We start from the raw sequence: 14,767 nt of genomic DNA, 5'->3' as shown, positions 1-14,767 counted from the left end.
CATCACGTGCTATTTTGGTTCTGCATAAATCTATAAATGCATACAGTTTTGGTGTCTCCCGACCATATGCATTGTGAGATAGTCAACTGTATATCGATGTAAGAAAGGCTGGATGGAGAATGTTATGAGATGAAGATGACCTATAAGGAAACATAAACCAAGAGACGTCAATAAAAATCTACGCTATCCGTGCTGGACTTTCATCATGATGAGGACCGTAATTTGCGAGAACTGCCAGCGAAAAATCGTCGCCCGAGAAAGGCAGGCAGAGGCACAGTACGTACATGAATGTTCACTAGTTCTGGGAGAGCATACATCGAAAATGCAGAGCTCGGCCACAATTCTTGAAATCGAGGGTTTTGGTTCAATGTTCACAAGGAAGCAGGGTGAACATGTTTAGGGGTAACACATGTCCGGATCGTTCCGTGGCGCTTCGGAGCTTTCGGCCGCGTATTAACTGTGATATCATGGTTTCATAGACCATTTCATATTAGAGGCAAGATGGACTAACCTGCCAGATTGTGGACTCCAACTGGTGGAATCTGCGAGAGAATTCCGGCATTCCGGCATTCTGGTATGCTGAGTAAGAAATTGATTCAATAGAAATTACTAGAATAAGAGTAGTTTAGTATAAATATATGAAGTCAATGGGCAAACTCTTCAGGAGTTTGTAAACCAAATACTAAAGGTCTACAAGCATTGTGCTTTGGATATAGTCCAATCTGAACACCAACGGCACCGGTCAAGCTTCAAGATACATCATACAAGAGGTCCTACCTCAGAGTGAAAGACTCGGATTCCGAATATTCAGGCCGAAATCATGGATAGCACCTATTTCTGTCGTTTGGTAGAGAGGGGGGCCGAAGACGCGGTTCGGCGTGTGCCATTGCACCAAACAAAGACAATGTTTCCAATATTCAAACCACTTCCCATCTACTCCCAGCTCGCAGCTTTACCATCGTATTTTCTGGCTGGTAATCACTTGAATTCTACCGCCCTCTCGGCATGGCGTCAGACTCGGTCATTATCTCGCGGCATGACTGATCATTAGTATAAATCGATTGGTAATGATTTCTCACCTAATAATTCCGCCAGCTTGCTCACAAATAAATTGCAGTTCCTTCTCTTCAATTCTCATCATCCTCTCTCTACAACATGGCAAACGCACCTGTAGCTGTTATCGCAGGTGAATCGCTGTCAGGATGGCTTCAGTCCGCCTTGCTGATGTTTTGGCAACGACCTAGGTCTTGGTTCGGGCACTGGCACTGGCGCGGCAACAGCGTACGTTCCCTGCACTTCTTCAACTTTGATTGTCTGACTAGTCCCAGTCGCCTCTTAGCTAAAGAAGGCTACGCTATTGCCCTCATAGCTCGCGGCTCCGACTCTCTCAAAGCCATCTACAACGAGATCAACATTGCCGGTGGGACTGCTGTCTCGTTCCTCATCCCGTCGTACAGCGCCGTGGACGTTAACACTATATTTGATCAAATCCGTGCCCGCTACGATGGCCAGCCCATCCGCTTTGCGCTCTACAATGTCGGACATGGCGTCTGGAAACCGTTCCTTGACATCACACCCGAGGACGTCCAAGCTGTGAACCAGACAAACATCGAGGGCGCTTTTGCTTTCTCAAACAACGTCATTCGAGCTTTCCTGGTGAACGAAATCGACGAGAAGGGGAAAAGAGGGTCATTGATCTTCACGGGAGCCACGGCGAGTGTCAGAGGGAATGTCAGCACCAGCGCATTCTCAGCTGGGAAGCACGCTATGAGGGCATTGTCGCAGAGTCTGGCGAAAGAGTTCGGCAAGCAGAATATCCACGTCTCCCATGTAATTGCCCAGCCTTTCTCTCGCCGATTTTGTTCTGGAGACTGACTCTGCTCGGTAGGCGATCATCGATGGCGGCATCTTGACCAACCTTTCTCGACAACGTCGCAACGACCCAGCATGGGAACAGAATGAAGATCTTAGGCTGTCTCCCGAGGGTATAGCAGAGGTACGTTTTTCTTTTTGTCATCGTTGCGGAGGACCTATGTTTGACCTACCTTTTTTAGTCCTACCTGTACCTCGCCAAGCAGCCTAGGTCGACTTGGACATGGGAGCTGGATTGTCAGTCCCTTTGATCTTTGCTTCCAACTCTTTGCTGATGTATCTCATCTTAGTGCGTCCCGCTCATGAGAAGTGGTAGAGAATTTAACAGGTTTCTAAAGTTCAAATGCCATTGTGCTATTAATTTCAATTGTCTTGCTCTGTACCAACCATCACAAACCATGTTTTTTTCTCCCCATTCACGGACTTGATTAACCAAGGAAGGCACGAAACGTTCCAACAATTCACGCAGTCTATCGACTTGCAAGTTCTCATGGATTGAAATCTTGGGTGACGGGCCATTAGCAATATGATGATTATTATGAATGTATTGCCGTTCCATCCTCTGACGCCCAGTCCGTCGCATGCACCAATGATCATCTGGCTATCACGTCTTATGCGAACGAGGAGGAACGGGTTTGGCTGCCGGCATAAATCCTCCGGCAATCATTATAAATTACTCGTGCCGCGGATCATTTTTCTTCCTTCCGCTGACTTCCCCATACCATCCGGCCGTGTTTTATCCCCCAAATTAGTGTATGGATGGCTGGACTCGGGGGGTGGGAGATTGGTTCTAGAGTGTTCGTGGTAACTTTCAATTTGTGGATTGGACGTGCTTGAGAAATCATCGATCACCTCAAGGAACTGCAAGAATTAACTTGAACCTTCCATCATAATGATTCTTCATGCAACGACTCGACGGAATTCAAACATATACACATCTTCCTCAGCCCATTCCAATCTTGCTCTTTATCTTACTACCAATTCATGGAGACTCTGGTAGAATCCATCGTACTGCAGGTCATTGCACCTTAGAGCTACATTCTATTGATGATGATGATTAACTTGTAAACCACCAGTGGTTCTCACTTCGGTCACCATGACAGGGCAATTGTTTTGTTGATGAAGAGAAATCTTAATCTGATTTGATAAATGAAATAGATAATGAAGGAATTTTTCTGCCTTCTCGTAAGCTCTCTGTTACTGGGGCCTAAATCATTGTTACGAGTACCACTGGTCAAGGGAACATGAAACAATGGATGCGATGATCCACTGACTATGAGTTTGGAGCAAAAAAACACCACAATTCACATGACGCCTCTGATTACTGAAGGTACGATTATATGATTACACAAATAGCGTCAAGCGCTCAGGCACATACCATTTCCAAATAATCTAGAGCAGACTTTTGACCTGCGATTTCTCCAGCACGAATCAGTATTGAACGTCATGCATTCATGCCTTTAGTGACTGAACATATCTCAAGCGGCCACAGCTTTTTTCTATCCCGAATACCGGGATCAATGCCGGATCAATTGGCATGTCTGCGGCACTTTTTCCCTGAGAGCAAACGATATTCATAGCCTGGCATCCAGCTTGTAGGGTAGCAGCACGGATAACTCCTTCTCTGCCCAACGACTCCATCCAGCAAACGCTGGAATTCTCACACAGACTCGGACACGCACTCTCCGCCCACTTCCGCTTTCTGTTCACCCGCCGTGCTAGATACAGAAGTCTCTTTGAGTTCGAAACGCACATCTTCCATTTCAGCAGAATTCATGACATCGATACGATCAACTGCTCTGCCGAAGATAAAAATCATCGAGAGACGAGTTTCATCATATATCACCTGGTCAGATGCCACATGAACTTTAGTTTATTCCCTACTCGCTCCAATCCTCGTGGTATATGATATGGTAGATCTCGATACCAACCTCTATTGTTTTAAAGCACCACATAGACTGGCGCGTCTCACTTGACCAGTGCACCCTCTTGTTGCCGTAGTCACGGATGATGATCTTGCCGTTTGGCCCACTCCACTTTCGGACTGGAACACACTACTAGAGCATGGCCACTCTTCTTCCTCGTATAGGTGCTTTGACATTCAGCAGTGTTGAGTCTCTGGACATATACGCACCATGTTGACAACAAACAGCAATCTCGGGGAGTCCGGCTCTCGTGGAAACCGCCGTGAGATTTCAGGAGATGGGACAAGAAGAAAGAGATGTATTGTTGCGGCTAACTAGTCAACCGTGTAGAGACAATATCCTTTTGTGAGTAGAACGTATCTAATACATCATGATTATGGCACGATAATGCTTAACGATTTCAGCAGGGCCAATATGCTTGTGCTTTAAATATGTCTCAGCCAGGTATGGTGAAGAAGACAACAATATGACGTTCTCTGTAGGATACTCTTCTCAGGTAAACATACCTTTCCCTTATTATCATTTTTTACCTTATATTGAATCACATAGCCATGTCGTACTTCGGGAAGCTTTTTTATGCTGGATCCTACATTGCCACGTGGGCTTTTCTCTCCAGTTCATGACCACTTCGCTTGTTTTACCGGCCTGCGAATGGATCTGTGACTCGAGTTGAAGATTCTCCCCGCTGCGGTTCTGGAAAACACGACTTTGAACGTACGTTCTGCAGGAGAATCATGTCCTTCCCCACTATAGGTTTGCCATCCCACGCTGCGTAGTTATGAGGACGACGATCGCCACCGTCTACAGCGCTCCTCTGTCAACTCGAAAATACATGGTACTATTACAGGAATAAAATCTTAGTCCGAGTACAGACTCCCAATCATTATCTCATTAAACCTGCGACTGTCGAAACTCAGGGACAAGAATAAGAAACCTCACACAATGCTGCAGCATCATCCTAGGACGTTCCATGCAACAAACCATTCTCAATCAAATCATTGTAGTAATCATAATTCCCCTTGACAGGCGTTTTCAGACCTTTTTGATGGACTCCAAGACTATGACATCATCATCATCTTCTGATTTTTTCTTGGTTCGTGCTTTGCCCTTCTTCTTGGCCTGCCTCGGAGACTCAGAAAGAATGATAACCCATTGTCATCCTTCACTTGTCCTTTCCAGCACCAGACATGGAGGTAGATGCTTCAGCATTTTTTGGCAATGGCTGTATTTGTTGGTATTTGCTGGTTCTAGTTGGCAGCACTTTGCAGGTCAGAAAGCAAGTACACTTCCCACGGGAGTAGAATGAACTTCCCGCACAAGATTCTCATTGATGTCAGATTCAAATAACAGATCATGAAGACAGTGATCACCTTGGCACCAACTAAATTATACCAGAAAACCTGCCGGTGTGCATCCCTCTTTGTCGGACTGTCCTTTACATCTCTCGACTTGATCTGATTCATCCGCGCATCATCGAACTATATCCACCTCCCATTAGGTCTACACCAGCCAATAACTAAACACACTCACATTAAAATCCTTCATACCCTTCATTCTCGATGTCTTTCCACCTTGCTTTTTCAAAGTCTCCTTCAGCGAGATATGTACCTTCGATGATGTTGGGTCTTTCTTCAATCGCTGCTCCAGAGCCTCAATATCCCCAGTGTTATAATATCTCACAAGCACATAATTATAACCCCTCTCCTCGCCAACAGGATGGAGTGTATCTAAGTCAACGATCTTCACTCTGTACCTCTTTGTTGCGTCGCTACGTAGCTAGAGAAAAATGAGACCAGTGAGAAAGCTTAACTGTGACTTACAATTTGTTCTGTCCTGTCTGGGTCAGCGAAGTCCGTCGAAGCTTTAGGCGTGATAAACGTTCAAGATGGTCACAGTCTTAAGGATGGAACAACGCACCCGAGATTCAATTCAGATCATGTGACTGGCTGAGACATCTTCATCGACCACGAAGCGGCACTTCATGGAAGCAAAACGAACCACGAGAAGATTCCCACAAATAATTTCTCCTATTTTCAGTCAAGAAGATTCGAACTTGAGATCAGCAAAAGGGAAAAGCTGAACGCAAACGTAACCACGAAGACATTCACGACATTAATAAAGAGTCTTTGAAGCTTTTACACCATTTCATATGTCCCATATTCTGGCGCATTCGGGTTCCTTACCACGTAGCATCCACAGCATCGTATATTTAGTCCCTCTGCATCTAAAATAAATAGCATTAGCATGTCCCTACGTTGGTACACTGCCAAATGTGTGGCAGACACTGGTAACCATGTCCTTCATTGAAAACACGTCCGACAAGTAAACCATAGGAACATCTGCACCTATATCCTTTAGCATTCGGCCACGAATTTGGGCGAACGCAATCGAATCTATCCCGCTGGCAGTTAAAGACTCCTCGAGATCTACAGAGAAAAACTTCATCAGCGCAGAGCAATGCACAGTAGCCTTACGGACCTAGATACTCCTCATTTCTCAGCTCGAGGACATCTCGTAAAATGTTGATGAAGATTTCTTCCGCCTGCTCACTTGTCATCGTCGATGCAGGTGTATTACCGACGTCACCAACAATAGAGGCAAACATTCTATCCTCCTTGAACGCAGGGACCTCGCCCATTAATTCCACGTCGAACTTTGCAATGACCTGGACTGGCTCCGGACATTTCTTTGCGAGTGCCATTGCCTTCATAATCATGGGAATGCCTTCTGTGTGGCTAAGAGGTTTGACGAGACCCTTCGACACATCTAACTTCCGGATAAGATTGGACTCCCAAGCGCCTAGCTGGAGGGAGACGGCGGATAAACCTAGCCTCTGGCGATACGTAGCAAGGTAGTCCAAGTATGAGTTCGCCGCAACGTAGGCGACTTGCCCAATATTTCCTAAAGGAACGCTACACTCGAGTCAGTTTTGTATGGTATCCCTGTTCCGCGACGAACAATTACCTGATACTGCTCAGAAGTACGAAATGATCAATGGATAGGCCTAGCTCAAGGGACAACACGTGTAGATTCCACGCTCCATTGATTTTGGGCTTCAACACCTCCTCAAAGTCATGTTCACTGATGTTTGGAATGATCGCATCCCGAACAACTCCAGCCGTGTGGACGATATTGTAAATGGGGCCAAAGCGCTCAAGTATCTCTACCATAACCCGGCAAAGGGCTTCCTTATTCGAAGCATCGGCCTGGAAATATTCTATCCTCGAAGATGCTGAGGATATCTTGGAAAGTTCATTAACGACCTTTCGGATGCTATATTAGTAAGATGAAATGCGAAAGCAGAAAGCTGCGAACCGTTTCTCTTGACCGTCGACCGATAAATATGATGGTGTGAGAACCCGTTTTTGCTATGTGAGATGCCAGTGCTGACCCGATACTTCCAAGTCCGACAATGATGGTAACGCCCTCAAACGTCGCTTGCTCGGTACCTTCTAAATGATATAGCCCTGGCACCAGTTCGAAGAATTGCCCTCGGTCAGCATCGTATCGAACAGAAATCATATTATCCTTGACCTTCCTTAACGGTCTCTGTTCCAATTCGCGTGCAATGAGGTTGACGATCTCTGCAGACGGCAGACTTTGAGGGACATCTAACCCCCAGATGGTATCTTGTAAGCCCGTTTCTCGACGGAACACTCGGATCATTCCTTGGACCGCAGCACCAACAGAAAATGAATCCCCGTTGCCTGTACAGCCGGACGAAAGAACGACGAGATTATCGTAGTGAATCTTCCCTGTTATGAGTGTCTTCATCAACTGAAGAATTTCTTTCCAGCATGTTGAGAACGTGCTCGAATGGGGGTCCATGATGAACGAGGTCACGTCGAGAATTATAGATTTTGTTGTCGTATCTGCATCGATGAAAACAAGGGATGGAGGATCCCAGTTCGTGCCTCGAATTCTCGCCCACCGTCTGCAGTTGGCTAACCCGGCGTAAGCTAGTTCCGACGTAATTTGGGCGAGTTCTTTCATTAAAGGGGCATGAGGTGTCGGGCTGATGTAGAGCACAGAATCCGGAAGGGAAAGCTGGGAACTGGTAGACGCTGCATCTCTGTGCACCCATGTATTACTGAACCAGCAACTGGGAACGGCTAGATTTGAGGATGGCTCAACGTTTTGCTTGATTGTTCCGACCGGGATCCAAGCAACTGAGTACCTCTTGCAACACGCGAGAAGCTCCCCGTCGTTGGAAACGACATCGAATTGGACAGTCATTACATGGTGATTTCTCGCCATGCTAATAGGTAGATGATAACGACAAATGAAGCTATCAGGGAACTTGTCAGTGTAGAATATCAAGCCTTCGAGGGAAGATGGAAGAAAGGATCCTTCTGTCCGTTCTGTGGGAGGCGCATCTCCCAACAAAGTATTAACCACGCCGAACATATGCAAGCAAGGGTCCAATTTGCGGATATAGTCGTACTCTGGATAACGTGTAGATGGATCTACCACGATGGACGCATCAATACGGTCGTTCCATACGTCAAATCGTGTGATATTGCGGAAGGTCTTGCCAAAGTGAATGTTTCTGAAGGCACTGTAGACCTTGGCTTGGTCAATCACCTCATTCGGTGATATACCTGACGGCCACTGTTTGTATGGGTATGGTGATGGTAAGAAGGCAAAGCGTCCTGAGCAAATTTTGTCATGCTCTTCGAATGCAATGCCTTGGTATAAGGTGAAAGCTCCATCGTCATCTATCAGTGCCTCTACGTGAATGTTCTCATCCACAATGAGAGGCCGATGAAATTGTATGCTCTTTAAAGACCGAGCTGAATTCCTCGACAATGAGATGAAGAAACTTGCCAACGCCGCTGCTGGAAGAACTCGATGGCCTTCAATCCGATGGCCATCCAAGACGGCACGAAGACTGTCGTGGATTAAAAGGATTTCTTTTCCTGTACCTTTACCATTCACATTTGCCGCAGATGGAGATTCTCCTAAATTGTCGTAAGCAGGTATGAAAGCGGGATAATAGCGTTGACGTTGGAACGGATATGTCGGAATGTCAGTTTTGGAGTAGGCGTAAGGCCGCTCTGTGTATAATTTGGCGAGATCGAGGCTAGCACCTGTTTGGTATAGGCTCGCCAATCCTTTGAGGAGCACCATCTCTTGATTGGTACCTTTCTTCCCTGAGACAGAGATCTTGACCTTGTCAACGAGACCTTGAGATAGACCCCAGAATGTTTGCTGGGGCCCAATGTCAAGGATGGTATTGATCGAATGGTCCTTTTGCAATTCCTCCAGCGCCTGAGAAAACAGCACGGGATTTCGGGCATGATCAACCTATAGATAATTACAATCATCCTTGTGCAGAAGGGAAGAGATACAGACCCAATATGTTCGTGACAGGATGCTCTGGGGAGGGATTGGCCTACCCGTGACTGTTGAAAACATTGGGACCTGTAATGGTCGGCTGGGCAATTCATGAATCGTCTCTCCCAAGGCTGACAGAGCCGGGACAATACATGGACTATGAAACCCTGCAAAGAAAAATCGGTACACAGAACAGTGAGATGTTTGCCGAAATTATACCTTGATCGACATTCAGCTTGACTGCTCTGATTCCATCTCTCTTCACCGCAGAGACTAGCTTGTTGATAGATTCTGTTTCGCCGGATGCGACGTGAGAGTCATAACCATTGAAGACAGCTATCACCACCGACTCAGAAATGCCTAAATTGCTTAAATATTGGAGGATTGCCCCCTCGTCAGTGGCAATAGCTGCCATGGCGCCTCGATGCTGCTCTCTTCGCCTCAAAAGATGTGATCTCTGAACCACAAAACGTATGCCTTCCTCATAGTTGAATATTCCAGCAATAACTGATTGGTCAGTTAGAGATGAAGAATATGCCGTTGAGAAAACAACTTGCCTGCAGCAGCAATTTCCCCTAAACTATGGCCAATAACAGCTTGATGTCGTACTCCCAAAGACTGGAGCCAAACACAGATGCTATACTGGTAGACAAATGTGCAGACTTGACCGACTTCACTGTCGTTGATATCGCGATCCTTCGCGGAATTACCTCCAACCAGAATATCCATCACCGAAAATCCACAATAGAGGAAGGCGACATCGCAGTGTTCTTGGAGAAGACCGCGGAACCCTTTGAAGCTCATGGCGAGGTCGCGAGCCATTCCAGCGTACTGCGATCCCTGTCCTGTGAAGCCAAATATCACCTTCGGATTTGACGGGCGGGATTCGATACAACGAGTTAGCTGATCCTCGAGTTTTTCAATTAACTCATCCATTGTGCTTGCAACGCAAGCAAATCGGTACCGATAATGCTCTCTCCCCACGCAGCTGGTATAGCATATCAATTTGAATAGTTCCTTCTCCACCGATGCGCAAAAGTCGATGTACTTTTGGACGTAAGACTTCAATGCCGTTTCAGACTTGGCGCTCACAACGAAGAGCATGGGCTCTAAACTCGGCGTTGAGAGTGAAAGATCATCCCTGGGCTCTGCTTTTTCAATTAGGGCACCAGAAATAGTACCAGCAAATCCGTATGCTCTGTCAGCGAGCTATTAGCAAAAATGAGCATAGACACCTGAATGAAGCTTACAGGACAAGTGCACGGAGTAGATCATTTCCTTTCGACAATTTCACGGGTTGATGGGGTATGTGAATTGGAACGAGAGAGCAGTCAATATTTGGATTCAGGTTCGACGTGGTAAGATGCGTCAAACCTGGTACAGCTCGGCGAGAAAGAGATGCTAGGGCCTTTACCATCCCCACTAGACCCGAGCTGGTTTCTGTGTGTCCCACACAGCTTTTCGCAGCACCGATGATCAATGGACGATCCTTGGTGTGACTATCCTTGAACACGTCATTGATTCCTTCCATCTCGATCAGGTCTCCTAGCGATGTTCCTGGGAATGTCTCTCAATTATTGGAGTAACAATGTCCATTTCTCGTACACGTACCGGTGCCGTGCGCTTCAATAAAACTAGTAATCCATTAGCCATAGACGGATTAGACAAATGAAATAATGTTCACTCAATATCTGATGGCTTGAGAGAAGCTTTGTTAAGCAGTGATCTCTGCAATAATGACTGTGCTGAGGATGATGGAGCGACCATTCCTTGGCTACGACCGTTATGTAGCGTGTTTGTGGACTTGATGACACCAAGGATATTGTCGTTATCACGTAGCGCAGCTTGACGAGTTTTGAGGATTACGGCTACAACCGCCTCCGAAGGAACATATCTTTAGAACACGTAAGTTCTCAAAAAGAAACGAAATTAAAGAAAGGACGGACCCGTCGGCTTCATCAGTGAATGTTGCACACCGGGACTTCGTGGATGACATTTGTTGCGCCGAAAGAAAGCTATGTTTTTTTTGATCAGGATCTGCAGGTATGTACGCTATGGAGAGATTTATACCCGAAGGTTCCCGGCCTATCTATTTGGTAAGAGAGATACGGGGAAGGAAAGGCGTGAAGACGCACCAAGAATGTGTGTTCACGCCAACGACAATGGCAGATTCACCTCCTCCAAATTGCAAATATTTGACGGCTATTCAGAATCGTTGGAAATGAAATATCTCAAATTGTAGAGTATCAAACCTTGATCTAATGCAACGAGGCTACCGCTACATGCAGTATCGACTGCTATAGAAGGTCCATGAATGTCTAACAAACTTTATTACCATGAGAACGAGCCCGTTTCGCAGTAAAATCCCACTCACTAGCTGATCCTACCGCAAGCAGTACTATTAGCGATACCAGTGCCATAATAACGAGTATATGCTGAAAATAATGGTCAGCCACAGCTAACGACAGACGACAAATCAACTACCCGCATAGCCTTGATCGAGAAACAATAGCTGTTGGTAACCTTCATCCAATCCAGTCGCAACAAAAACGCCCATATCAGTACCTTTGACACGCGACTGCGGGATATTGGCATTTTCTAGAGCTTCGAACGCAGCCTCGAGGGTTAACCTGATAGATGGCGCTACAAACAACGCTTCCGCGGAGCTTATGCCGAAGAAACTGTTGTCGAAGCTGGCGTAATCGACAAAACCAGCTTTATCGAAAGTGATGTCGCAAGGACGAGCAGGTTTAGAGGTCGTGTAAAAGCCTTTATGGTCCCATCGGTCAGATGGTATCGAGATAATGAGGTCCTGACGCTTCTCGACGAGAGCGTTCCAGAACGAATCTATATTATTGATATCTCCAGGAAGGCGCATGGCCTGACCGACGACTACTACATCATCGATTGACCTCGGGAAATGAGCAGCCTGCGAGCCAGTAATGTTTGGGTCATTGACAAGTCCGAGCTTTACATGGACTGCATGAGTTAGGGACTCGAGATCGATATAAGTGTGACAAGCGTTTAGAGGAAGATCAAGGCGCAGTCGGCCATTTATTGAATTGATGATCATCAACGCCATTGCAGAATCCATTCCAAGCTAGAACAAGAATCAATCCTTATAGTATCAATAGGAATAAATAGCGACCTCTACCTCAGCAAAACTTGCATCGGAATGTGCCAGGAGGATGTCTTCAGATAACCCTAACGCGATCGACACTGACTGGATCACAATGTCTTTTGCAGCTTCGGTTGTCCAAGATCCCGAGCGTTGAGAAGAGGTAGCTGCAGGAGATGGCGCGGGCAACCCCTTGACAAGATCCCAGAATAGACTCTCCAGTTTCTTACGCCAAACAAGATGCTTCCTGTTTAAGGGAATTGATGAATCGGGTCCAAGGATCAGGATGCGACTCCACAGTATGCGTAATGGAGGCGGCAAAGATATATTGACTGTACCCACAGTCTTGGTCACCTGTTCGTATGCTTCCTTTCGTGTTAAAGTAGCCTCTGGCATGAGTTCGACGATCAGACAAAGAAACTGCGATGCGCCACGAAGGAAATTGTTCCCGATAATGCAAGACCGGGCAATGACTGGGTTATCATCAAAAGTCTTCTCGTGAATTCGTGGATCCATTATTTCACCTGAATCTAGCTGAAAATGACGGAATATATGATTAGCACAGTGCGTTAGCTACAATGAGTAACAAACCTGGATGAAATCCTCCTTTCGGCCTTTCCAAACCAACCTATTATTGGAAGTTCTGGTGTATATATCTCCCGTGCGGAAGGTAATGCTACCTTCGACGCCTGCCGTGAACGCGGATGAATCGTGGTGCAAGTAGCCCTTAGCAATGGTCTTGCTGGTAACCCATAACTCGCCTGTGAGACATTTTTAGCAGCTGATACGACGACTAAAGCCTAATGCTAACCTGTTCCTTTCTCTGAACTGTCCTTGTCATCTATGTATAGACTGGCGTCAGAAATGAGACAGTCATCAATATCCCAGCCATTTTCGCCCTCAGTTCGGGGTGGTAACCCATGAAACAGTGGTCCTATTCCAATCAAATGAGTCTAACCATACGGACGAAAGAGCAACACTTAAATACCTCCGAATTCCGTCATCCCGATTGCCAGAACCAAGGGCAAATCAAGCTGCCGCGACCATTCCAAAACATCCGCGCTCATCGACGCACCACCAGCCGCTAGAGCCTTGAAGCTTCTAAGGGAATTTGTAATACACACTTGGCGAGTGACGTCAGTTTCCATTGCCCAGCCATCCCTAAGAACCTCAAAAAACCAAGGAACTCCTGTAAAAATGTCGGCTTTCTCTTCCGATACGGAATCCAAAAGGAGTTCGGCAAGGGTACGAGACCCTATCAATCTCTGATGTACCGCTGAATATCCAGATGGCATCAGAGCGAAGATGTAACATCCTGCTGTCAAGATGGTGCAGGCTCCGATGTCGTGACTCAGCCCGATGGCATGGAACCATGGGGACCATCCAAGAACACGAAGGCGGTCAAACGATTGATGGGGAAAATTTTTCTTCAGCCAGGAGACTTGAGAGCGGCACCGGTCAATGACCGTAGCATGTGTTAAAGGTACACATTTAAGATTGGAAATATCGGATGCTGAGGAGGTGAAGACAAGGAGGCATGTGTCAGATGGGTGGGAATGACCAGTCAGTATGACCTTGTTGTTTTGTGAGCACCGGTGTTTATAGGTGGCGAAAATGTTATCCTCGGCATCGAAAACATGGAGAGGAATGTGCATGTCTATAGAAGACTTAGTATTTCTAACACATGACCCAAAATTCGTACCTTTCACCAAGGTTTGGATGGCAAGAACATTCGAAGGGACGACGACAACTGCTGGATTCACGATACGAAGCATAGCATCCATCATATGCTTTGGGGCATGATGATCTATTGGCGCGACTATACCACCGATACGCCACACTGCGAACAGACACGCAAAAAGATACGGATGGTTTTCACCGATAAAAGCGACAACTGGATGAGACCCGTATTCCTCTTCAAATCGTTCACTGAGGAACTGTGTGATAGAATCCAATTCGGCGTAGGACCATTGATCATCTCCACACTTCAGCGCGTCGTTGTTGGCATGTTCAGATGAGCAGATACGACGAAAGACGTCGATAATCGTCTCTCCAGGAAAATAGACCATGGCCAAGGAGAGTTGAGGAACGGCGCTACACAAGGTTGCGAAGTGAGAGTTCCAGATATCAAAGTTCCAAATGCGACGCCCTTGAAGGGGATAAAAGAGACCCTGTCAGATAAAAAAGGATAAAAGTCATCTCCCCTGACTGCTTCGAATCCCGTGTCTTCCACGCTGTCTTCCAATAATAGCATTCATTCCATAGCGAAATGCGTCCGTTCAGTCACGCGAACTGGAGACGGAGTATCTATCGGTACACGGCAGAAGAGACGCCATGGTGCCGCCAACCATTCTTAAGGGCAACGTCATGTTCTCCACAGATGACAAGGAAGATAATTGCAATGTACATGTGGTAAGGTACCGGCAATTGTCAGATAGGGGGGGGAACGCGCAAGGCTTGTACTCATCGATGGAATTGCGATCAGCGATGACCTATGCGGTCGTCTTCACGAAGG

At 46.5% G+C, this 14,767-nt stretch overlaps 2 protein-coding genes across 2 annotated transcripts; one reads left to right on the top strand and one right to left on the bottom strand.

Annotated features, from left to right (window-relative positions):
• Nucleotides 1-1,155: 1,155 nt before the first annotated feature.
• On the top strand, nt 1,156-2,385 carry BT62DRAFT_988853 (NAD(P)-binding protein; the record flags this gene model as incomplete). Its single annotated transcript, XM_043190126.1, has 6 exons — nt 1,156-1,186; nt 1,245-1,281; nt 1,329-1,830; nt 1,889-1,996; nt 2,055-2,109; nt 2,163-2,385. The coding sequence occupies 6 exons, from the start codon at nt 1,156-1,158 to the stop codon at nt 2,186-2,188; spliced, it is 759 nt and encodes a 252-aa protein (XP_043035250.1). The 3' UTR covers nt 2,189-2,385.
• Nucleotides 2,386-5,904: 3,519 nt separating this feature from the next.
• BT62DRAFT_955552 (ketoacyl-synt-domain-containing protein) lies at nt 5,905-14,398 on the bottom strand. Its single transcript, XM_043188343.1, has 21 exons — nt 13,955-14,398; nt 13,241-13,909; nt 13,064-13,186; nt 12,844-13,013; nt 12,289-12,786; nt 11,619-12,234; nt 11,509-11,569; nt 11,387-11,460; nt 11,270-11,336; nt 11,205-11,219; nt 11,081-11,149; nt 10,819-11,028; nt 10,746-10,768; nt 10,385-10,691; nt 9,692-10,332; nt 9,354-9,641; nt 9,153-9,301; nt 7,113-9,104; nt 6,762-7,060; nt 6,276-6,709; nt 5,905-6,223 (listed from the first exon to the last, which is right to left on the bottom strand). The coding sequence occupies exons 1-21, from the start codon at nt 14,319-14,321 to the stop codon at nt 6,048-6,050; spliced, it is 7,248 nt and encodes a 2,415-aa protein (XP_043035249.1). The 5' UTR covers nt 14,322-14,398; the 3' UTR covers nt 5,905-6,047.
• Nucleotides 14,399-14,767: the final 369 nt, after the last annotated feature.

This window comes from Guyanagaster necrorhizus (assembly GCF_019112545.1).
Source record: "Guyanagaster necrorhizus MCA 3950 unplaced genomic scaffold BT62scaffold_35, whole genome shotgun sequence".
NCBI lineage: Eukaryota > Fungi > Basidiomycota > Agaricomycetes > Agaricales > Physalacriaceae > Guyanagaster > Guyanagaster necrorhizus.
Note: the sequence above shows the minus strand (reverse complement) of the source record. Positions and strands in the feature narration are given on the sequence as shown.

What these genes read in the sequence shown, in the direction of transcription:
- BT62DRAFT_955552 (XM_043188343.1), bottom strand. Translation starts at nt 14,321, where the DNA reads ATGGTCTATTTTCCTGGAGAGACGATTATCGACGTCTTTCGTCGTATC. An exon ending in CCTCGTTGCATTAGATCAAG is followed by an intron (nt 11,337 to 11,386) that starts GTTTGATACTCT and finishes GATTCTGAATAG; the next exon opens with CCGTCAAATATTTGCAATTT. An exon ending in CAAGCTGAATGTCGATCAAG is followed by an intron (nt 9,302 to 9,353) that starts GTATAATTTCGG and finishes TTTTCTTTGCAG; the next exon opens with GGTTTCATAGTCCATGTATT.